Raw genomic sequence first — 17,691 nt, forward strand, 5'->3', positions numbered from 1 at the left:
TAGCAGCCATGTAAAATTTGCAACAACAAAGTAGAGGACGTCTAATTTGTTTTTGCAGGGCATGTTGTGATGTGATATGGTCAAGACATGATGCTAAATTTTATTGTATGAGATGACTATGTTTTGTAACCGAGTTATCGGCAACTAGCAGGAGCCATATGGTTGTCGCTTTATTGTATGGAATGCAATCGCCTTGTAATGCTTTACTTTATCACTAAGCGGTAGCGATAGTCGTAGAAGCATAAGATTTGCAAGACGACAACGATGCTACGATGGAGATCAAGGTGTCGCACCGGTGACGATGGTGATCATGACGGTGCTTCGGAGATGGAGATCACAAGCACAAGATGATGATGGCCATATCATATCACTTATATTGATTGCATGTGATGTTTATCTTTTATGCATCTTATCTTGCTTTGATTGACGGTAGCATTATAAGATGATCCCTCACTGAATTATCAAAGTATAAGTGTTCTCCCTGAGTATGCACCGTTGCAAAAGTTCTTCATGCTGAGACACCACGTGATGATCGGGTGTGATAGGCTCTACGTTCAAATACAACGGGTGCAAAACAGTTGCACACACGGAATACTCAGGTTAAACTTGACGAGACTAGCATATAGCAGATATGGCCTCGAAACACGGAGACTGAAAGGTCGAGCGTGAATCATACAGTAGATATGATCAACATAGTGATGTTCACCATTGAAACTACTCCATCTCACGTGATGATTAGACATGGTTTAGTTGATATGGATCACCTGATCACTTAGAAGATTAGAGGGATGTCTATCTAAGTGGGAGTTCTTAAGTAATATGATTAATTGAACTTAAATTTATCATGAACTTAGTACCTGATAGTATCTGGCTTGTCTATGTTGATTGTATATAGATGGCCCGAGTTGTTGTTCCATTGAATTTTAATGTGTTCCTTGAGGAAGCAAAGTTGAAAGATGATGGTAGCAATTACACGGACTGGGTCCGTAACTTGAGGATTATCCTCATTGCTACACAAAAGAGTTACGTCCTGGAAGCACCTCTAGGTGTACCACCTGCGCCAGCAACTGCAGACATTGTGAATGCCTGGCAGTCACGTGTTGATGACTACTCGATAGTTCAGTGTGCCATGCTTTACGGCTTAGAACCGGAACTTCAATGACGTTTTGAACATCATGGAGCATATGAGATGTTCCAGGAATTGAAGTTAATATTTCAAAAGAATGCCCGGATTGAGAGATATGAAGTCTCCAATAAATTCTACAGCTGCAAGATGGAGGAGAATAGTTCTGTCAGTGAGCATATACTCAAGATGTCTGGGTACTGCAATCACTTGATTCAACTGGGAGTTAATCTTCCGGATGATAGCGTCATTGACAGAATTCTTCAATCACTGCCACCAAGCTTCAAGAGCTTCGTGATGAACTATAACATGCAAGGGATGGATAAGACGATTCCCGAGCTCTTCGCAATGCTAAAGGCTGTGGAGGTAGAAATCAAGGAGCATCAAGTGTTGATGGTCAATAAGACCACCAGTTTCAAGAAAAAAGGCAAAGGGAAGAAGAAGGGGAACTTCAAGAAGAACAACAAGCAAGTTGCTGCTCAGGAGAAGAAACCCAAGTCTGGACCTAAGCCTGAGACTGAGTGCTTCTACTGCAAGCAGACTGGTCACTAGAAGCGGAACTGCCCCAAGTATTTGGCAGATAAGAAGGATGGCAAGGTGAACAAAGGTATATGTGATATACATGTTATTGATGTGTACCTTACTAATGCTCGCAGTAGCACCTGGGTATTTGATATTGGTTCTGTTGCTAATATTTGCAACTCGAAACAGGGGCTACGGATGAAGCGAAGATTGGCTAAGGACGAGGTGACGATGCGCGTGGCAAATGGTTCCAAAGTCGATGTGATCGCGGTCGGCACGCTACCTCTGCATCAACCTTCGGGATTAGTTTTAGACCTAAATAATTGTTATTTGGTGCCAGCGTTGAGCATGAACATTATATCTGGATCTTGTTTGATGCAAGACGGTTATTCATTTAAATCAGAGAATAATGGTTGTTCTATTTATATGAGTAGTATCTTTTATGGTCATGCACCCTTGAAGAGTGGTCTAATTTTGTTGAATCTCGATAGTAGTGATACACATATTCATAATATTGAAGCCAAAAGATGCAGAGTTGATAATGATAGTGCAACTTATTTGTGGCACTGCCGTTTAGGTCATATTGGTGTAAAGCGCATGAAGAAACTCCATACTGATGGACTTTTGGAACCACTTGATTATGAATCACTTGATACTTGCGAACCGTGCCTCATGGGCAAGATGACTAAAATGCCGTTCTCCGGTACTATGGAGAGAGCAACAGATTTGTTGGAAATCATACATACAGATGTATGTGGTCCAATGAATGTTGAGCCTCGTGGCGGATATCGTTATTTTCTCACCTTCACAGATAATTTAAGCAGATATGGGTATATCTACTTAATGAAACATAAATCTAAAACATTTGAAAAGTTCAAAGAATTTCAGAGTGAAGTTGAAAATCATCGTAATAAGAAAATAAAGTTTCTACGATCTGATCGTGGAGGAGAATATTTGAGTTACGAGTTTGGTCTACATTTGAAACAATGCGGAATAGTTTCGCAACTCACGCCACCCGGAACACCACAGCATAATGGTGTGTCCGAACGTCGTAATCGTACTTTACTTGATATGGTGCGATCTATGATGTCTCTTACTGATTTACCGCTATCATTTTGGGGTTATGCTTTAGAGACGGCTGCATTCACATTAAATAGGACACCATCAAAATCCGTTGAGACGACGCCTTATGAACTATGGTTTGGCAAGAAACCAAAGTTGTCGTTTCTTAAAGTTTGGGGTTGCGATGCTTATGGCTTCAACCTGATAAGCTCGAATCCAAATCGGAGAAATGTGTCTTCATAGGATACCAAAGGAGACTGTTGGGTACACCTTCTATCGCAGATCCGAAGACAAGACTTTTGTTGCTAAATTCAGAGTTTTTCTAGAGAAGGAGTTTCTCTCGAAAGAAGTGAGTGGGAGAAAGTAGAACTTGATGAGGTAACTGTACCTGCTCCCTTATTGGAAAGTAGTTCATCACAGAAACCGGTTTCTGCAACACCTACAGCAATTAGTGAGAAAGTTAATGATGATGATCATGAAACTTCAGATCAAGTTGTTACTGAACCTCGTAGATCAACCAGAGTAAGATCCACACCAGAGTGGTATGGTAATCCTGTTCTGGAAGTTATGTTACTAGACCATGACGAACCTACGAACTATGAAGAAGCGATGGTGAGCCCAGATTCCGCAAAATGGATTGAGGCCATGAAATCTGAGATGGGATCCATGTATGAGAACAAAATATGGACTTTGGTTGACTTGCGCGATGATCGACAAGCAATTGAGAATAAATAGATCTTCAAGAAGAAGACTGACGCTGGCGGTAATGTTACTGTCTATAAAGCTCAACTTGTTGCGAAAGGTTTTCTACAAGTTCAAGGGATTGACTACGATGAGGCCTTCTCACCCGTAGCGATGCTTAAGTCTGTCTGAACCATGTTAGCAATTGCCGCATTTTATGATTATGAAATTTGGAAAATGGATGTCAAAACTGCATTCCTGAATGGATTTCTGGAAGAAGAATTGTATATGATGCAACCGTAAGGTTTTGTCGATCCAAAGGGAGCTAACAAAGTGTGCAAGCTCCAGCGATCTATTTATGGACTGGTGCAGGCCTCTCGGAGTTGGAATAAACACTTTGATAGTGTGATCAAAGCATTTGGTTTTGTACAGACTTTTGGAGAAGCCTGTATTTACAAGAAAGTGAGTGGGAGCTCTGTAGCATTTCTAATATTATATGTGGATGACATATTGCTGATTGGAAATGATATAAAATTTCTGGATAGCATAAAGGGATATTTGAATAAGAGTTTTTAAATGAAAGACCTCGGTGAAGCTGCTTATATATTGGGCATCAAGATCTATAGAGATAGATCAAGACGCTTAATTGGACTTCCACAAAGCACATACCTTGACAAAGTTTTGAAGAAGTTCAAAATGGATCAAGCAAAGAAAGGGTTCTTGCCTGTGTTACAAGGTGTGAAGTTGAGTAAGACTCAATGCCCGACCACTGCAGAAGATAGAGGGAAAATGAAAGATGTTCCCTATGCTTCAGCCATAGGCTCTATCATGTATGCAATGTTGTGTACCAGACCTGATGTGTGCCTTGCTATAAGTCTAGCAGGGAGGTACCAAAGTAATCCAGGAGTGGATCACTGGACAGTGGTCAAGAACATCCTAAAATGCCTGAAAAGGACTAAGGATATGTTTCTCGTTTATGGAGGTGACAAAGAGCTCATCGTAAATGGTTACGTTGATGCAAGCTTTGACACTGATCCGGACGATTCTAAATCGCAAACCGGATATGTGTTTACATTGAATGGTGGAGCTGTCAGTTAGTGCAGTTCTAAACAAAGCGTCGTGGCGGGATCTACGTGTGAAGCGGAGTACATAACTGCTTCGGAAGCAGCAAATGAAGGAGTCTGGATGAAGGAGTTCATATCCGATCTAGGTGTCATACCTAGTGCATCGGGTCCAATGAAAATCTTTTGTGACAATACTGGTGCAATTACCTTTGGCGAAGGAATCCAGATTTCACAAGAGGACCAAGCACATCAAGAGACACTTCAATTCCATCCGAGATTTAGTCCAAGTGGGAGACATAGAAATTTGCAAGATACATACGAATCTGAATGTTGCATACCCGTTGACTAAGCCTCTTCCACGAGCAAAACATGATCAACACCAAGGCTCCATGGGTGTTAGAATCATTACTGTGTAATCTAGATTATTGACTCTAGTGCAAATGGGGGACTGAAGGAAATATGCCCTAGAGGCAATAATAAAGTTATTATTTATTTCCTTATATCATGATAAATGTTTATTATTCATGCTAGAATTGTATTAACCGGAAACATAATACATGTGTGAATACATAGACAAACAGAGTGTCACTAGTATGCCTCTAATTGACTAGCTTGTTGATCAAAGATGGTTAAGTTTCCTAGCCATTGACATGGGTTGTCATTTGATTAACGGGATCACATCATTAGGAGAATGATGTGATTGACCTGACCCATTCCGTTAGCTTAGCACCCGATCGTTTAGTATGTTGCTATTGCTTTCTTCATGACTTATACATGTTCCTATGACTATGAGATTATGCAACTCCTGTTTACCGGAGGAACACTTTGTGTGCTACCAAACGTCACAACGTAACTGGGTGATTATAAAGGTGCTCTACAGGTGTCTCCAAAGGTACTTGTTGGGTTGGCGTATTTCGAGATTAGGATTTGTCACTCCGATTGTCGGAGAGGTATCTCTGGCCCTCTCAGTAATGCACATCACTTAAGCCTTGCAAGTATTGCAAATAATGAGTTAGTTGCGGGATGATGTATTACGGAATGAGTAAAGAGACTTGCCGGTAACGAGATTGAACTAGGTATTGAGATACCAACGATCGAATCTCGGGCAAGTAACATACCGATGACAAAGGGAACAACGTATGTTGTTATGCGGTTTGACCGATAAAGATCTTTGTAGAATATGTAGGAGCCAATATGAGCATCTAGGTTCCGCTATTGGTTATTGACCCGAGACATGTCTCGGTCATGTCTACATAGTTCTCGAACCCGTAGGGTCCGCACGCTTAACGTTTCGATGACAGTTATATTATGAGTTTATATGTTTTGATGTACCGAAGGTTGTTTGGAGTCCTGGATGTGATCACGGACATGACGAGGAGTCTCAAAATGGTCGAGACATGAAGATTGATATATTGGAAGCCTATGTTTGGATATCGGAAGTGTTCCGGGTGAAATCGGGATTTTACCGGAGTACCGAGGGGTTACCGGAACCCCCCGGGGGCTTAATGGGCCATAGTGGGCCTTGTGGAGAAGAGGAGAGGCGGCCAGGGCAGGGCCGCATGCCCCTCCCCCCTAGTCCGAATAGGACAAGGAGAGGGGGGCGGCGCCCCCCCTTTCCTTCCTCTCTCCCTCCTCTTTTCCCCTCCACTCCTAGTCCAACAAGGAAAAGGGAGGGAGTCCTACTCCCGGTAGGAGTAGGACTCCTCCTGGCGCGCCTCCTCTAGGCCGGCCACACCTCCCCCCTTGCTCCTTTATATATGGGGGCAGGGGGGCACCCTAGAGACACAACAATTGATCGTTTGATCTTTTAGCCGTGTGCGGTGCCCCCCTCCACCATAGTCCACCTCGATAATACTGTAGCGGTGCTTAGGCGAAGCCCTGCGTCGGTAGAACATCATCACCGTCACCACACCGTCGTGCTGACGAAAATCTCCCTCAACACTCATCTAGATCGGAGTTCGAGGGACGTCATCGGGCTGAACGTGTGCAAAACTCGGAGGTGCCGTGCATTCGGTACTTGATCCATCGGATCGTGAAGACGTACGACTACAGCAACCGCGTTGTGCTAAAGCTTCCGCTTTCGGCCTATGAGGGTACGTGGACAACACTCTCCCCTCTCGTTGCTATGCATCACCATGATCTTGCGTGCGCATAGGAATTTTTTTGAAATTACTACGTTCCCCAACAAAATGTTCGGTTCTACTAGTACTAAAAAGTCCGTATAGCATAGATACTCCATAAGCACAGCAAACAACTAGTCCAAATCATTAAGATGGAGCCTGGCATCTTACAGTACTATGACGAATGGAAGCTCCTTGTTCACGGCATCTTCTTCCTACCCCTCAAACAATGGAAGTGAAATTATGATCTCTTGGAGGCGATGCATAGTTAACATAAAGCGGCTCAAAGGATCTTCGTTGCTCACATTTCCTAAAAACGCACCAGCAATGTCACAATGCAACAGACGGCTAACACACTGCTCGATCAACAGTTCACGCTCGTTGATCAGGGCCATCCTAGGGGGATGTTTAATGCTCATATCAAGTGGTGGCAATGCCTCCATTGCTGACAAGTTAATCCGGTACTGAAAGCCCCACGTCTCAGCATCATAGTCCTGCAATACCCAAACATCTAAATTGACACAGTCATTGGTGGTGTGATAACCCACAAGTATAGGGGATCGCAACAGTTTTCGAGGGTAGAGTATTCAACCCAAATTTATTGATTTGACACAAGGGGAGCCAAAGAATATTCTCAAGTATTAGCAGCTGAGTTGTCAATTCAACCACACCTGGAAACTTAGTATCTGCAGCAAAGTGTTTAATAGCACAGTAATATGATAGTGGTGGTAATGGTAAAAAAAGAGTAGTGCAAGCAATAGTAAATATTTTTGGTATTTTGTAGTGATTGTAATAGTAGCAAAGGGAAAGTAAATAAGTGTAAACCAGTATATGGAAAACTCGTAGGCACCGAATCAGTGATGGATAATTATGCCGGATGCGGTTCATCATGTAACAGTCATAACATAGGGTGACACAGAACTAGCTCCAATTCATCAATGTAATGTAGGCATGTATTCCGTATATAGTCATACGTGCTTATGGAAAAGAACTTGCATGACATCTTTTGTCCTACCCTCCCGTGGCAGCGGGGTCCTATCGGAAACTAAGGGATATTAAGGCCTCCTTTTAATAGAGAACCGGAACAAAGCATTAGCGCATAGTGAATACATGAACTCCTCAAACTATGGTCATCACCGAGAAGTATCCCGATTATTGTCACTTCGGGGTTGTCGGATCATAACACATAATAGGTGACTATAGACTTGCAAGATAGGATCAAGAACACACATATATTTATGAAAACATAATAGGTTCAGATCTGAAATCATGGCACTCAGGCCCTAGTGACAAGCATTAAGCATAGCAAAGTCATAGCAACATTAATCTAAGAACATAGTGGATACTAGGGATCAAACCCTAACAAAACTAACTCGATTACATGATAAATCTCATCCAACCCATCACCGTCCAGCAAGCCTACGATGGAATTACTCACGCACGGCGGTGAGCATCATGAAATTGGTGATGGAGGATGGTTGATGATGACGACGACGACGAATCCCTCTCTCCGGAGCCCCGAACGGACTCCAGATCAGCACTCCCAAGAGGTTTTAGGGCTTGGTGGCGGCTCCGTATCGTAAAACGTGATGATTTCTTCTCTCCTATTTTTTTCTCTCTGAAAGCCAATATATAGAGTTGGAGTTGGCGTCGGAGGAGCCTCAGGGGGCCCACGAGGTAGGGGGCGCGCCCCCCACCCTCGTGGACAGGGTGTGGGCCCCCTGGACTTCATCTTTGGTGAGGATTTTTTTTATTTTTTTAAGACATCCCGTGGAGTTTCAAGTCATTCCGAGAACTTTTGTTTTCTGCACATAAAACAACATCATGGCAATTCTGCTGAAAATAGCGTCAGTCCGGGTTAGTTCCATTCAAATCATACAAGTTAGAGTCCAAAGCAAGGGAAAAAGTGTTTGGAAAAGTAGATACGACGGAGATGTATCAACTCCCCCAAGCTTAAACCCTTGCTTGTCCTCAAGCAATTCAGTTGACAAACTGAAAGAAAGAAAGAAAAACTTTTACAAACTCTATTTGCTCTTGTTGTTGTAAATATGTAAAGCCAACATTCAGGTTTTCAGCAAAGATTATAACTAACCACATTTGCAATAATTCTTGGGTCTCACAACTACTCATATCAATAGCATAATCAACTAGCGAGCCATAATAATAAATCTCGGTTGACAACACTTCCTCAAAACAATCATAATATGATATAACAAGATGGTATCTCGTTAGCCCTTTCTGAGACCGCAAAACATAAATGCAGAGCACCTTTAAAGATCAAGGACTGACTAGACATTGTAATTCATGGTAAAAGAGATCCAATCATAGTCATACCCAATATAAATTAACAATGATGAATGCAAATGACAGCTGTGCTCTCCAGCAAATGCTTTTTAATAAGAGGGTGATGACTCAACATGAAAGTAAATGGATAGGCCCTTCGCAGCGGGAAGCAGGGATTTGTAGAGGTGCTAGAGCTCGGTTTTGAAATAGAGATAAATTATATTTTGAGCGGTATACTTTCATTGTCAACATAACAACTAAGAGATGGCGATATGTTCCATGTCACACACATTATAGGCGGTTCCCAAATAGAATGGTAAAGTTTATACTCCCCCTCCACCAACAAGCATCAATCCATGGCTTGCTCGAAACAACGAGTGCCTCCAACATACATCAGGTCCCAGGGGGAGTTTTGTTTGCAATTAATTTTCATTTAGTTTGCATAAAGCATGGGACTGGGCATCCCGGTGACCAGCCATTTTCTCGTGAGTGAGGAGCGGAGTCCACTCCTCTTGAGAATAACCCGCCTAACATGGAAGATAAGGGCAGCCTTGGTTGATACATGAGCTATTCGAGCATACAAAACAGAATATTTATTTGAAGGTTTAGAGTTTGGCACATACAAATTTACTTGGAACGGCAGGTAGATACCGCATATAGGAAGGTATGGTGGACTCATCTGGAATAACTTTGGGGTTTAAGGGATTGGATGCACAAGCAGTATCACTACAAAAAAATACACTTCCGTGATGATACGTGTTTGTCATAGTAGGTCGCTTTTTTTGTCATGCATGTACATCCATGACAAATTTATGACATAATCAAGATAGTCAATGTGCTGTGATAGAAGTGTTCCATGACATTACCAAAATTATCATCACGGAAGTGTCCACTTCCATGACGATAAATCGCGCGTCACAGAAGTGCTTTCGTCAAGGGTGACCGACACGTGGCATCCACCGTAATGGAACGCCGTTAAGCTATCGGGTCGGGTTTTGGATCCGGTAACCCGTTAACAGCCCCGACCAATGGGAAATTTCCACGTGTAAAATTCTTATTGGCCGGACGAAACACGTGTCAGCTCGTCAGTGGGTCAGATAGGCGCCTATGATACGTCAACACGTGGCACGGCCCAATAGAGGCCCATTCCTGTGTAAAGGCCGGCCCGTTTGACTTGGTCAAAAGCTGGCGGGCCAGCCATGGAAAGTTGTTAGCGTCCTGTTCGAATATAGCCCATTTACAGCCCGCTAACCCAAGGCCCGTTATGCCCTATCTGAATTAGGCCCAGTAGCGTCATCTGAGCCATCCAATATGATTCCAGCCCGTTTTTACTTCTGGTCCATGTATGGCCCATGATGTCTTTCGGCCCATATGAGGCCTTATGTAACTCTTGGCCTACTAACGGCCCGTGGTGAAACTGGCCCATAATGAACAGTGTATCACTTTACACCCATTAACGACCCGTGGTGAAACTGGCCCGTGATGAACAGTGTATCACTTTATACCCATTAACGGCCCGTTATTCCGTTGGGCCGTTTCCAGCCCATGTTATCTTTCGGACTTCTTAGAGCCCATTTATTCTTGGGCTCATTTCCAGCATTTGTTTACTTACGGCCCGTTGCTGTCATTTTCTGCTTGTGGGCCAAATTCAGCCCGTGGTTACAGTCGGCCCGTTTGTGGTCCGTTAAAATGTTGGGCCGTTTTCATAGCGTCATCAAATACGGCCTATTAACGATGGCCCGTTATGGTCGGCCAATGAACGGACGATTCCAACTCTAGCCCGTTTACGGCCATAATGCTGCCTGTTATTGGCCCATGTTTGGCCATCGATCATACTGCCCGTATAAGGCCCATTGATGATACGACCCGTATAAGGCCCATTGTTTCTACGGCCCGTAGAAGGCCCATTGTCTCTACAGCCCATAGAAGGCCCATTGTCTCTACGGGCCGTAGAAGGCCCACTGTTTCTATGGCCCGTAGGAGGCCCAATGTCACTATAGTAAATATTAGCCCATGGTTATTGTGGCCTAGTTTTAAAAAATAGGTTAATGCAGCCACTAGCAAACCACGGAAAAAGAACTGCAATGACTAGAAGAAAACAAATAAACAAGACAACAAGGAATTAAATAAGCAAGCAACTTACGCTAGGCTATCACGGCTATCAAACATATTACATCCACTGGGCATCAAAGTTCGCCACCAGTGCAAATAAACGCACCGACAAAAGAATATACAAAACGGAGAGCACTTCAGAAGGCACTAGGCCTGGCCAGGTCGGGCCCCCCAAACAGCTGAAGAAGTTGAGTAGACCTCAGCTGTGTCAACGATAGATGCATCAACACTAGATTTAAGGCATGATGGTGCGCACGGCAGTCCTATGACATCTTCATTGCATCTTTGACTTCAAGTCGGAGCTGAGCTGAAGCAAGCCTTTCTGCTTTAAGTTGAGACTGAAGAAGTCGAACTGATTGAGGCAACGACTGCACAGAGGTTGTCTCACACCTGCTGGTGAGTAGCTTCAACTCACTGTCTTCATCAAGACAGGACCTTGGGGTCATCTCACTGTCCTCAAGATGGTTTGGCTCACTATCTTCCCTAAAGTTCTGCCTGGCGAAAGAGATACGAGTCTGAAAGAGAAACAAGGACACACGTAACAGGTTTCACAATTATATAAGCAAATAGATGGATCTGTTCTGCATAAGGAACATGTTTTCACAATTACAATTTGAAACTGGTAGTTGTTGCAAACATCCAATCAGATGTAAACAGCAAAGCAAACAACAGTGGAGGAAATGATGCCTATCCTAATCTATACTAGAACAAAGTTTGAAGGTTTGAGAAGGATGAACTTACATTACATGTTAACACGGGCTGGACAAATCCCTTCTCCATGTTGATGGAAGGATAATTCAATAAATTCCCCAAAGAAAATTCTTTATAAGCGTTGCCATTATTCTACATTTTGCAAAGAGTAAATATAGATCAAATAATATTGGAAGAAACAGAGGATAATGAAGCTCAGGTGCAGACTGATGATACATAATCAAATAGCAATTAATTAAGTACAACATTACAAGGCAAAAGGGAGAGAGGTACTAACAAGAGCAATGCAGAGCCCGTTATTGTTTTGAGATCGTATGATCCTTTGAGCAAGGAGATTCATCTTAAATTAGTTTTCATACAAGAGAGAAGGTAAGGCACAAGCAGAAATTTAGGAGTTCAAATTTTGAATTGATATCATAGACAGTACCTGACGCTTGGCTCCCAGCAGTTCTAATAGAGGGTTGGCCACTGGAGTAGGGGTAAAGTGTGGTACAGTTGGGCCTGTGTTTTCTGTGGCTACTAATCTATCTGATTTAATAGGTATCACTACCTTTTCCAAATACCTAGTTTGTACTCCTTGACGACCTGCACTCACCCTCTTCCTTTTGGACACCTATTACGAAAGAACAACATTTGACTGGAAAAACATAGTGTGACGACACATGGAATAGGTACAGAAAATGGATAGGTATGTCATATACTCATATATGATGCTTAAACTAAGCAGATGGTGTAACAAAGTAGAAGTAATGCAAGAGGTCAGAAGCAAAATATGTGCGACCAATACAACTTTGCAAAGTTAGAGCAAGCACCTTGATGGGTGAATAAGATAGGCCATCCTCCACCATGCCAAGTTTGTTAGGCAGTGGATCGTTTCGCAATATTCTTCTCGCGCGCCCAGTCTCATATTCATTTTGATAATGTTCAATATCTGACATGCATGAAAACATAAAAACAAGTGAGATTTTCTTTGTAATGCAGAAGTGATTCTAATCCAATACTGCCTCCCTGTAAACCCCTTTGTGCTATCTCTGCAATTCTTTTAAAAAATGCCATGCATGCTGTAATTTGTTGTGTGCATTAATATAATGTGGCCTACTACTCAAAATATGAGAGCTCCAGAAGTGATGACAATTCGCAGATGATAGCTTCAACATATAGTAAAGAAGAACAAGTCGACCTGACCTGACAGATTCAAAATATACTAAGGGAGAACAACTCGACCTGACCAGTCGACCACAAGAGAAGAGTATCATCTTAAATAAGAGCAGAAGAGCAAGCAGATTGAAGATATTACAAGTCTTTTAATACAATGTCGGTTGGCCACCCATGACGAACCAGAGCGCACAGAGAAATACTATTCTTCCCGGTCTCTCCATATGTGGCTCACATCCATTTCGAAACTAAAGTAGGAACATTTAGCTAACCAATTAAACATCTCTTAGTTTTACTAATATCAGCAATAATATCATATATGAATTTGTACAACTAAGCTTGTTTAGCTCGATGGGTGGAGCAGTGCTATTACGACACGAACCATGTAGGTTGATTGTGGTCATCATAAAATGGGCAAAACATAAGCATGATGAGTACATTGTTGATCGTGGCAGTGGGATGGCAGATCTGAAGCTGCAAACCGCGCAAAGGGTAGTTAGCAACCGATGTTTGCTTTGAAATAACAACTAAGATTTGGTATGGACAAGAAAGTATGGTCAACAAGTGACAAAGAAATGCAATTATGCTGTCTCTCTATATGTCGCGACATGCATTTGGAAACTCAAGTGGGACCTTTAGCTAACCAATTAAATGTGTCGGTTAACTAATATTAGTATCATATCACAATCATATTTGAACAACTAAGCTTTCGAATTCTGAGTGTTGTGTTGTTTAGCTTGAAGGTTGGAGTAATGCTAGTACGACAGAAAGCACCTATGCAGATCATAGTAGAGTAGATAAAATGGGAAAACCCTAAGCATCAAGAGAAAAATAAGGAAAGTGGAACTAACTGGACCAGTGGGTGGCGCACATGCTTTTTGAAACGAATATAGGAACATTAGGTGACCAATTAAACATTCTCTATTTTAGTGATATGCGCATCATATCAGATTCGTATTTCAACACGTAAGCTTTGGGTTGAGGTCTTGAGGAGCAGTGCTAGCACGACACGAAGCACCTACGATGATGGTAGTGAATATAAAGGGGAGGGGGAAACCATAAGCTTTACGAGTATAGTGCCCGTGCCATGGCAGATCTGAAGGTGCAAACCGGACAAAGCTACTTCGCAACCAATGTTTGCTTTCAACTAGCCACTACGATTTGGTACGGACAAGAAAAGTATAGTAAACAAATTACGATCTATTTTCCAGGTGAGATCAATAACTTAAGCACATATGGAAGAGTACCAGCTCTCTTGCGACGCCGTGTAGGCCTATGCTAATACGTTGCGGGTGCGATGGCTGTCGGCGGCGGGGAAGAATACTTTAGACGGCAGACGGCCGGGTTGGGGGATATATCCTGTTGCCGTGGACGAGGCGGTCGTAGGAGCGGCAACAGCAAGGTGGATGACGGTGCCAATGAAGCGAGAGGAGGCGATGAAAGGATCCTGGTCCAGCGCCGTGGATGAGAGACGTCCTTCTCTTGCAGTGGACGACGGGGTAGGGGTAGCGGCTCCGGCAAGGTGGAGGATGGGGTGGCGGACGGAGGAGGCTGGCCGCAGTGCGAAGGTTGTCGTGCCGCCGCCGGTGTATGAATGGGGAAATGGAGGGGAGGGGGATCTCAAACTTTGGGACGCGCTTCTCTGAAATGGGGGAAAGTTACGAACTTACTCCCCGTTTAAAATTTCGGACATCGCGTCGGTTGGGGATAGGGCGGTAATCTAGCATCTCCCAAATATTTGCCGGTAACTATTTAAGGCGAGGAGAGGGTGTTTTGCCACCCACGGTGTATGAACGGGGCTGACAGGTAGGGCGGTTGTGTCACGTCTGATGGAAGTTACACATCTGCCCCTATTTAAAATATTAGCCTACATCTATTTCAGATGAGGAGATTTTGTTTTGCCGCCCACCGTGTATGAATGGGGAATGGAGGGAGAAATAGAGGTTTTTCATACGGTCTTGAATCAAATGAGTTTTGCCGCCCACGTTTGGCGCCCACCGTGTCTGAATGGGCTCAGAGGCCGTCGTGTCACGTCTGATTGAAGTTACTAGTCTACCCCTATCGACAGCAGTGTAAAGTAATTTCCATCTCGCAAACACTTGCTTCGGGCAGCCCACAAATTATAGTGGGTGTTTAGCCGCTTCGTTCAAAACTTGGGAGAATTTGCATTCACGTTTTCCCTGGGACCTGGCAAACTAAATTCAAATCCAATTTGTATTCCATTACGAATATCCACAGATAACTATACGTTTTGTTATTTATTTCTTCAAAACCACAACAAAGATTTATTCCACCTTTATATATGATTATGATTTAGAAATGTCGTGATCTTCGAATTTAGTAGGTTGGATACACTCTGAGTCAAACAGTTATTTCATCCAATACAATATGCAAAATAAGCTTGGACTTTTTGTCCGTGGTCCTGGGCAGAAAATAGGCTGTAATAAATTACTTAATAATTAGCAAATGGGCTGCAAATTATAAAAAATAACAAATGGGCTTTATGTTGTCTGCCACAGATTTGGAGGCTGACTTGTGGGCCTACTAAGTTCATGCGTAAACAAGGTTTCTCAAAAAAGAAACTTAGTCAACAATTGACTCTACCAGCGTTAGACCGTTAGATGTCAATCTAACGGCAATCATGCTTCTTCAGTCTCCGATCCTCTTGCCCCAGCCGCCCAAACCAGCACCGTCGGAACCGCCTGCTCCTGCCTCCCGTGGCCGGCAGTGCTGCCGGGAAGGCCTCACGGCCCCATCATACTCGCATCCCTGGCCTGTCTATCCCTCTACTCACCCACACCTCCTGTTATTTTCTGGCGACGGCAGCCGAACCAGTCAACCCTCGTACTCTCCATCGCGTGGGAAGCCACTGCCGTGTCTTCCCCGGCTCCGTGTCGTTCCCTTCGTAGGCCTCGCCGTCGTCCACCGCCCTGGTGCTCTCGGCGCGGCGTGGTCAACGATGTCCATCCAACGGCCGTAGTGCTTCTTCAACCTCTGGTCTTCTTGCCCCAGCCGCCCAAAGCAGCGCCGGTCGTGCCGCATGCTCCTACCTCCCATGGACGGCTGTGCTGCCGCGGAGGCCTCACCGTCCCCATACTACTCCCACCGCTGGCCAGGCCATCCCTCCACTCACCCACTCCCCCTGTTATTCTGCGGCGATGGCAGCCTCACACCGCAGCCGAACCAGTGAACCCTCGTAATCCTCTCCGCGTGGGCATCCACTGCCGCGTCTTCCCCGGCTCCGTGTCGTCCCCTTCCTAGGCCTCGCCGTCGTCCACCGCCTTGGTGCTCTCGGGGCGGCGTGGTCAACGTGGTTAACGACATTCCATCGGAAGAGTACTGTACGTGGAGAGGCTGACAGCTGGGTCCACGCCACAGCCCAGTTTTTTTGTGATTTGCCAAGTAAGTCGCTTTGTCAGGCCTGTTGGGCTGCAAATCTTTCAAGACGAGGAGAGCTTTCATTCGGCTGGCTGAGAAAATGGCCCATCAGTAATGAGAAATGGGCTATTGAAAGCACAAGTGCTCCCTGGGTGGTTTTGGTAATTAATGTCAACATATCTCTTGTTGGACTAACACTTTTACCTAGTATGTTTCAGATAAGTTCAACAATGGAGTGGCATGGACTAGAGGATGTGGAACCCCTTCAAGATGCTAAGGACAAAGAATTGGCTCAAGCTTCAAGATCAAGACTCTACATTTTCTATTTTAGTGATCCAACATCACATTGAGTCTATAGGAAAAGCCAATACTATCAAGAGAGGATGAGGTGTTGCTTAATGACTTGCTTGCTCAAAGTGCTTAGTGATATGCTCCAAAACCCTCAACTACCTTCCCAAATCCACATATGACCTAGACCAAAAGTCAAAATTGGCCCCACCGATTCTTTCTATCCGGCGCCACCGAGTTTCAGATGTCATAGCCACTGCCACAAACCCTAGCAAATCGGTTTCATCGATAGGGATCTCGGTCTCACCGAGATGGGATTGTAATCTCTCTGTGTATGTCCATTACCAAAATCGGTCTCACCGAGTTTGAGCAATCGGTAATACCGAGATTACAATGCAAACCCTCTGGTTAGCTTATTACCAAAATCGGTCCCACCGAGTTTGTGTAATCGGTCTCACCGAGTTTGCCTGACCAACTCTGTTAGCTTATTACCAAAATCGGTCCCACCGAGTTTGTGTAATCGGTCACACCAAGATTACGTTATGCCCTAACCCTAACCATATCGGTCCTACCGACTTGCATCTCAGTCCCATCGAAATTTCTAATGGTCACTAGGTTTGCTCAACCGGTCCGACCGAGTTTAACCATTCGGTCCCACCGAGTTTGGCAAATTGTGTGTAACGGTTAGATTTTGTGTGGAGGCTATATATACCCCTCCACCCACTCTTCATTCATGGAGAGAGACATCAGAACATACTTACACTTCCAATACACATTTTCTGAGAGAGAACTACCTACTCATGTGTTGAGGTCAAGATATTCCATTCCAACCATATGAATCTTGATCTCTAGCCTTCCCCAAGTTGCTTTCCACTCAAATCTTCTTTCCACCAAATCCAAATCCTGTGAGAGAGAGTTGAGTGTTGGGGAGACTATCATTTGAAGCACAAGAGCAAGGAGTTCATCATCAACACACCATTTGTTACTTCTTGGAGAGTGGTGTCTCCTAGATTGGCTAGGTGTCACTTGGGAGCCTCCAACAAGATTGTGGAGTTGAACCAAGGAGTTTGTAAGGGCAAGGAGATCGCCTACTTCGTGAAGATCTACCGCTAGTGAGGCAAGTCCTTCGTGGGCGACGGCCATGATGGAATAGACAAGGTTGCTTCTTCGTGGACCATTCGTGGGTGGAGCC

General features: G+C 44.0%; 1 protein-coding gene across 1 annotated transcript in view; it reads right to left on the reverse strand.

The window, feature by feature from the left end:
* Nucleotides 1–6,787: 6,787 nt before the first annotated feature.
* LOC119333033 overlaps nucleotides 6,788–17,691 on the reverse strand; it is a 41,721-nt gene continuing 30,817 nt past the window's right edge. The window contains exon 3 of the mRNA XM_037606074.1: nucleotides 6,788–7,100. Within this exon, the coding sequence (XP_037461971.1) occupies nucleotides 6,788–7,100 (313 nt within the window). The remainder of the gene's footprint in view (nucleotides 7,101–17,691) is intronic.

Source organism: Triticum dicoccoides, chromosome 7A, assembly GCF_002162155.2.
Source record: "Triticum dicoccoides isolate Atlit2015 ecotype Zavitan chromosome 7A, WEW_v2.0, whole genome shotgun sequence".
Classification (NCBI taxonomy): domain Eukaryota; kingdom Viridiplantae; phylum Streptophyta; class Magnoliopsida; order Poales; family Poaceae; genus Triticum; species Triticum dicoccoides.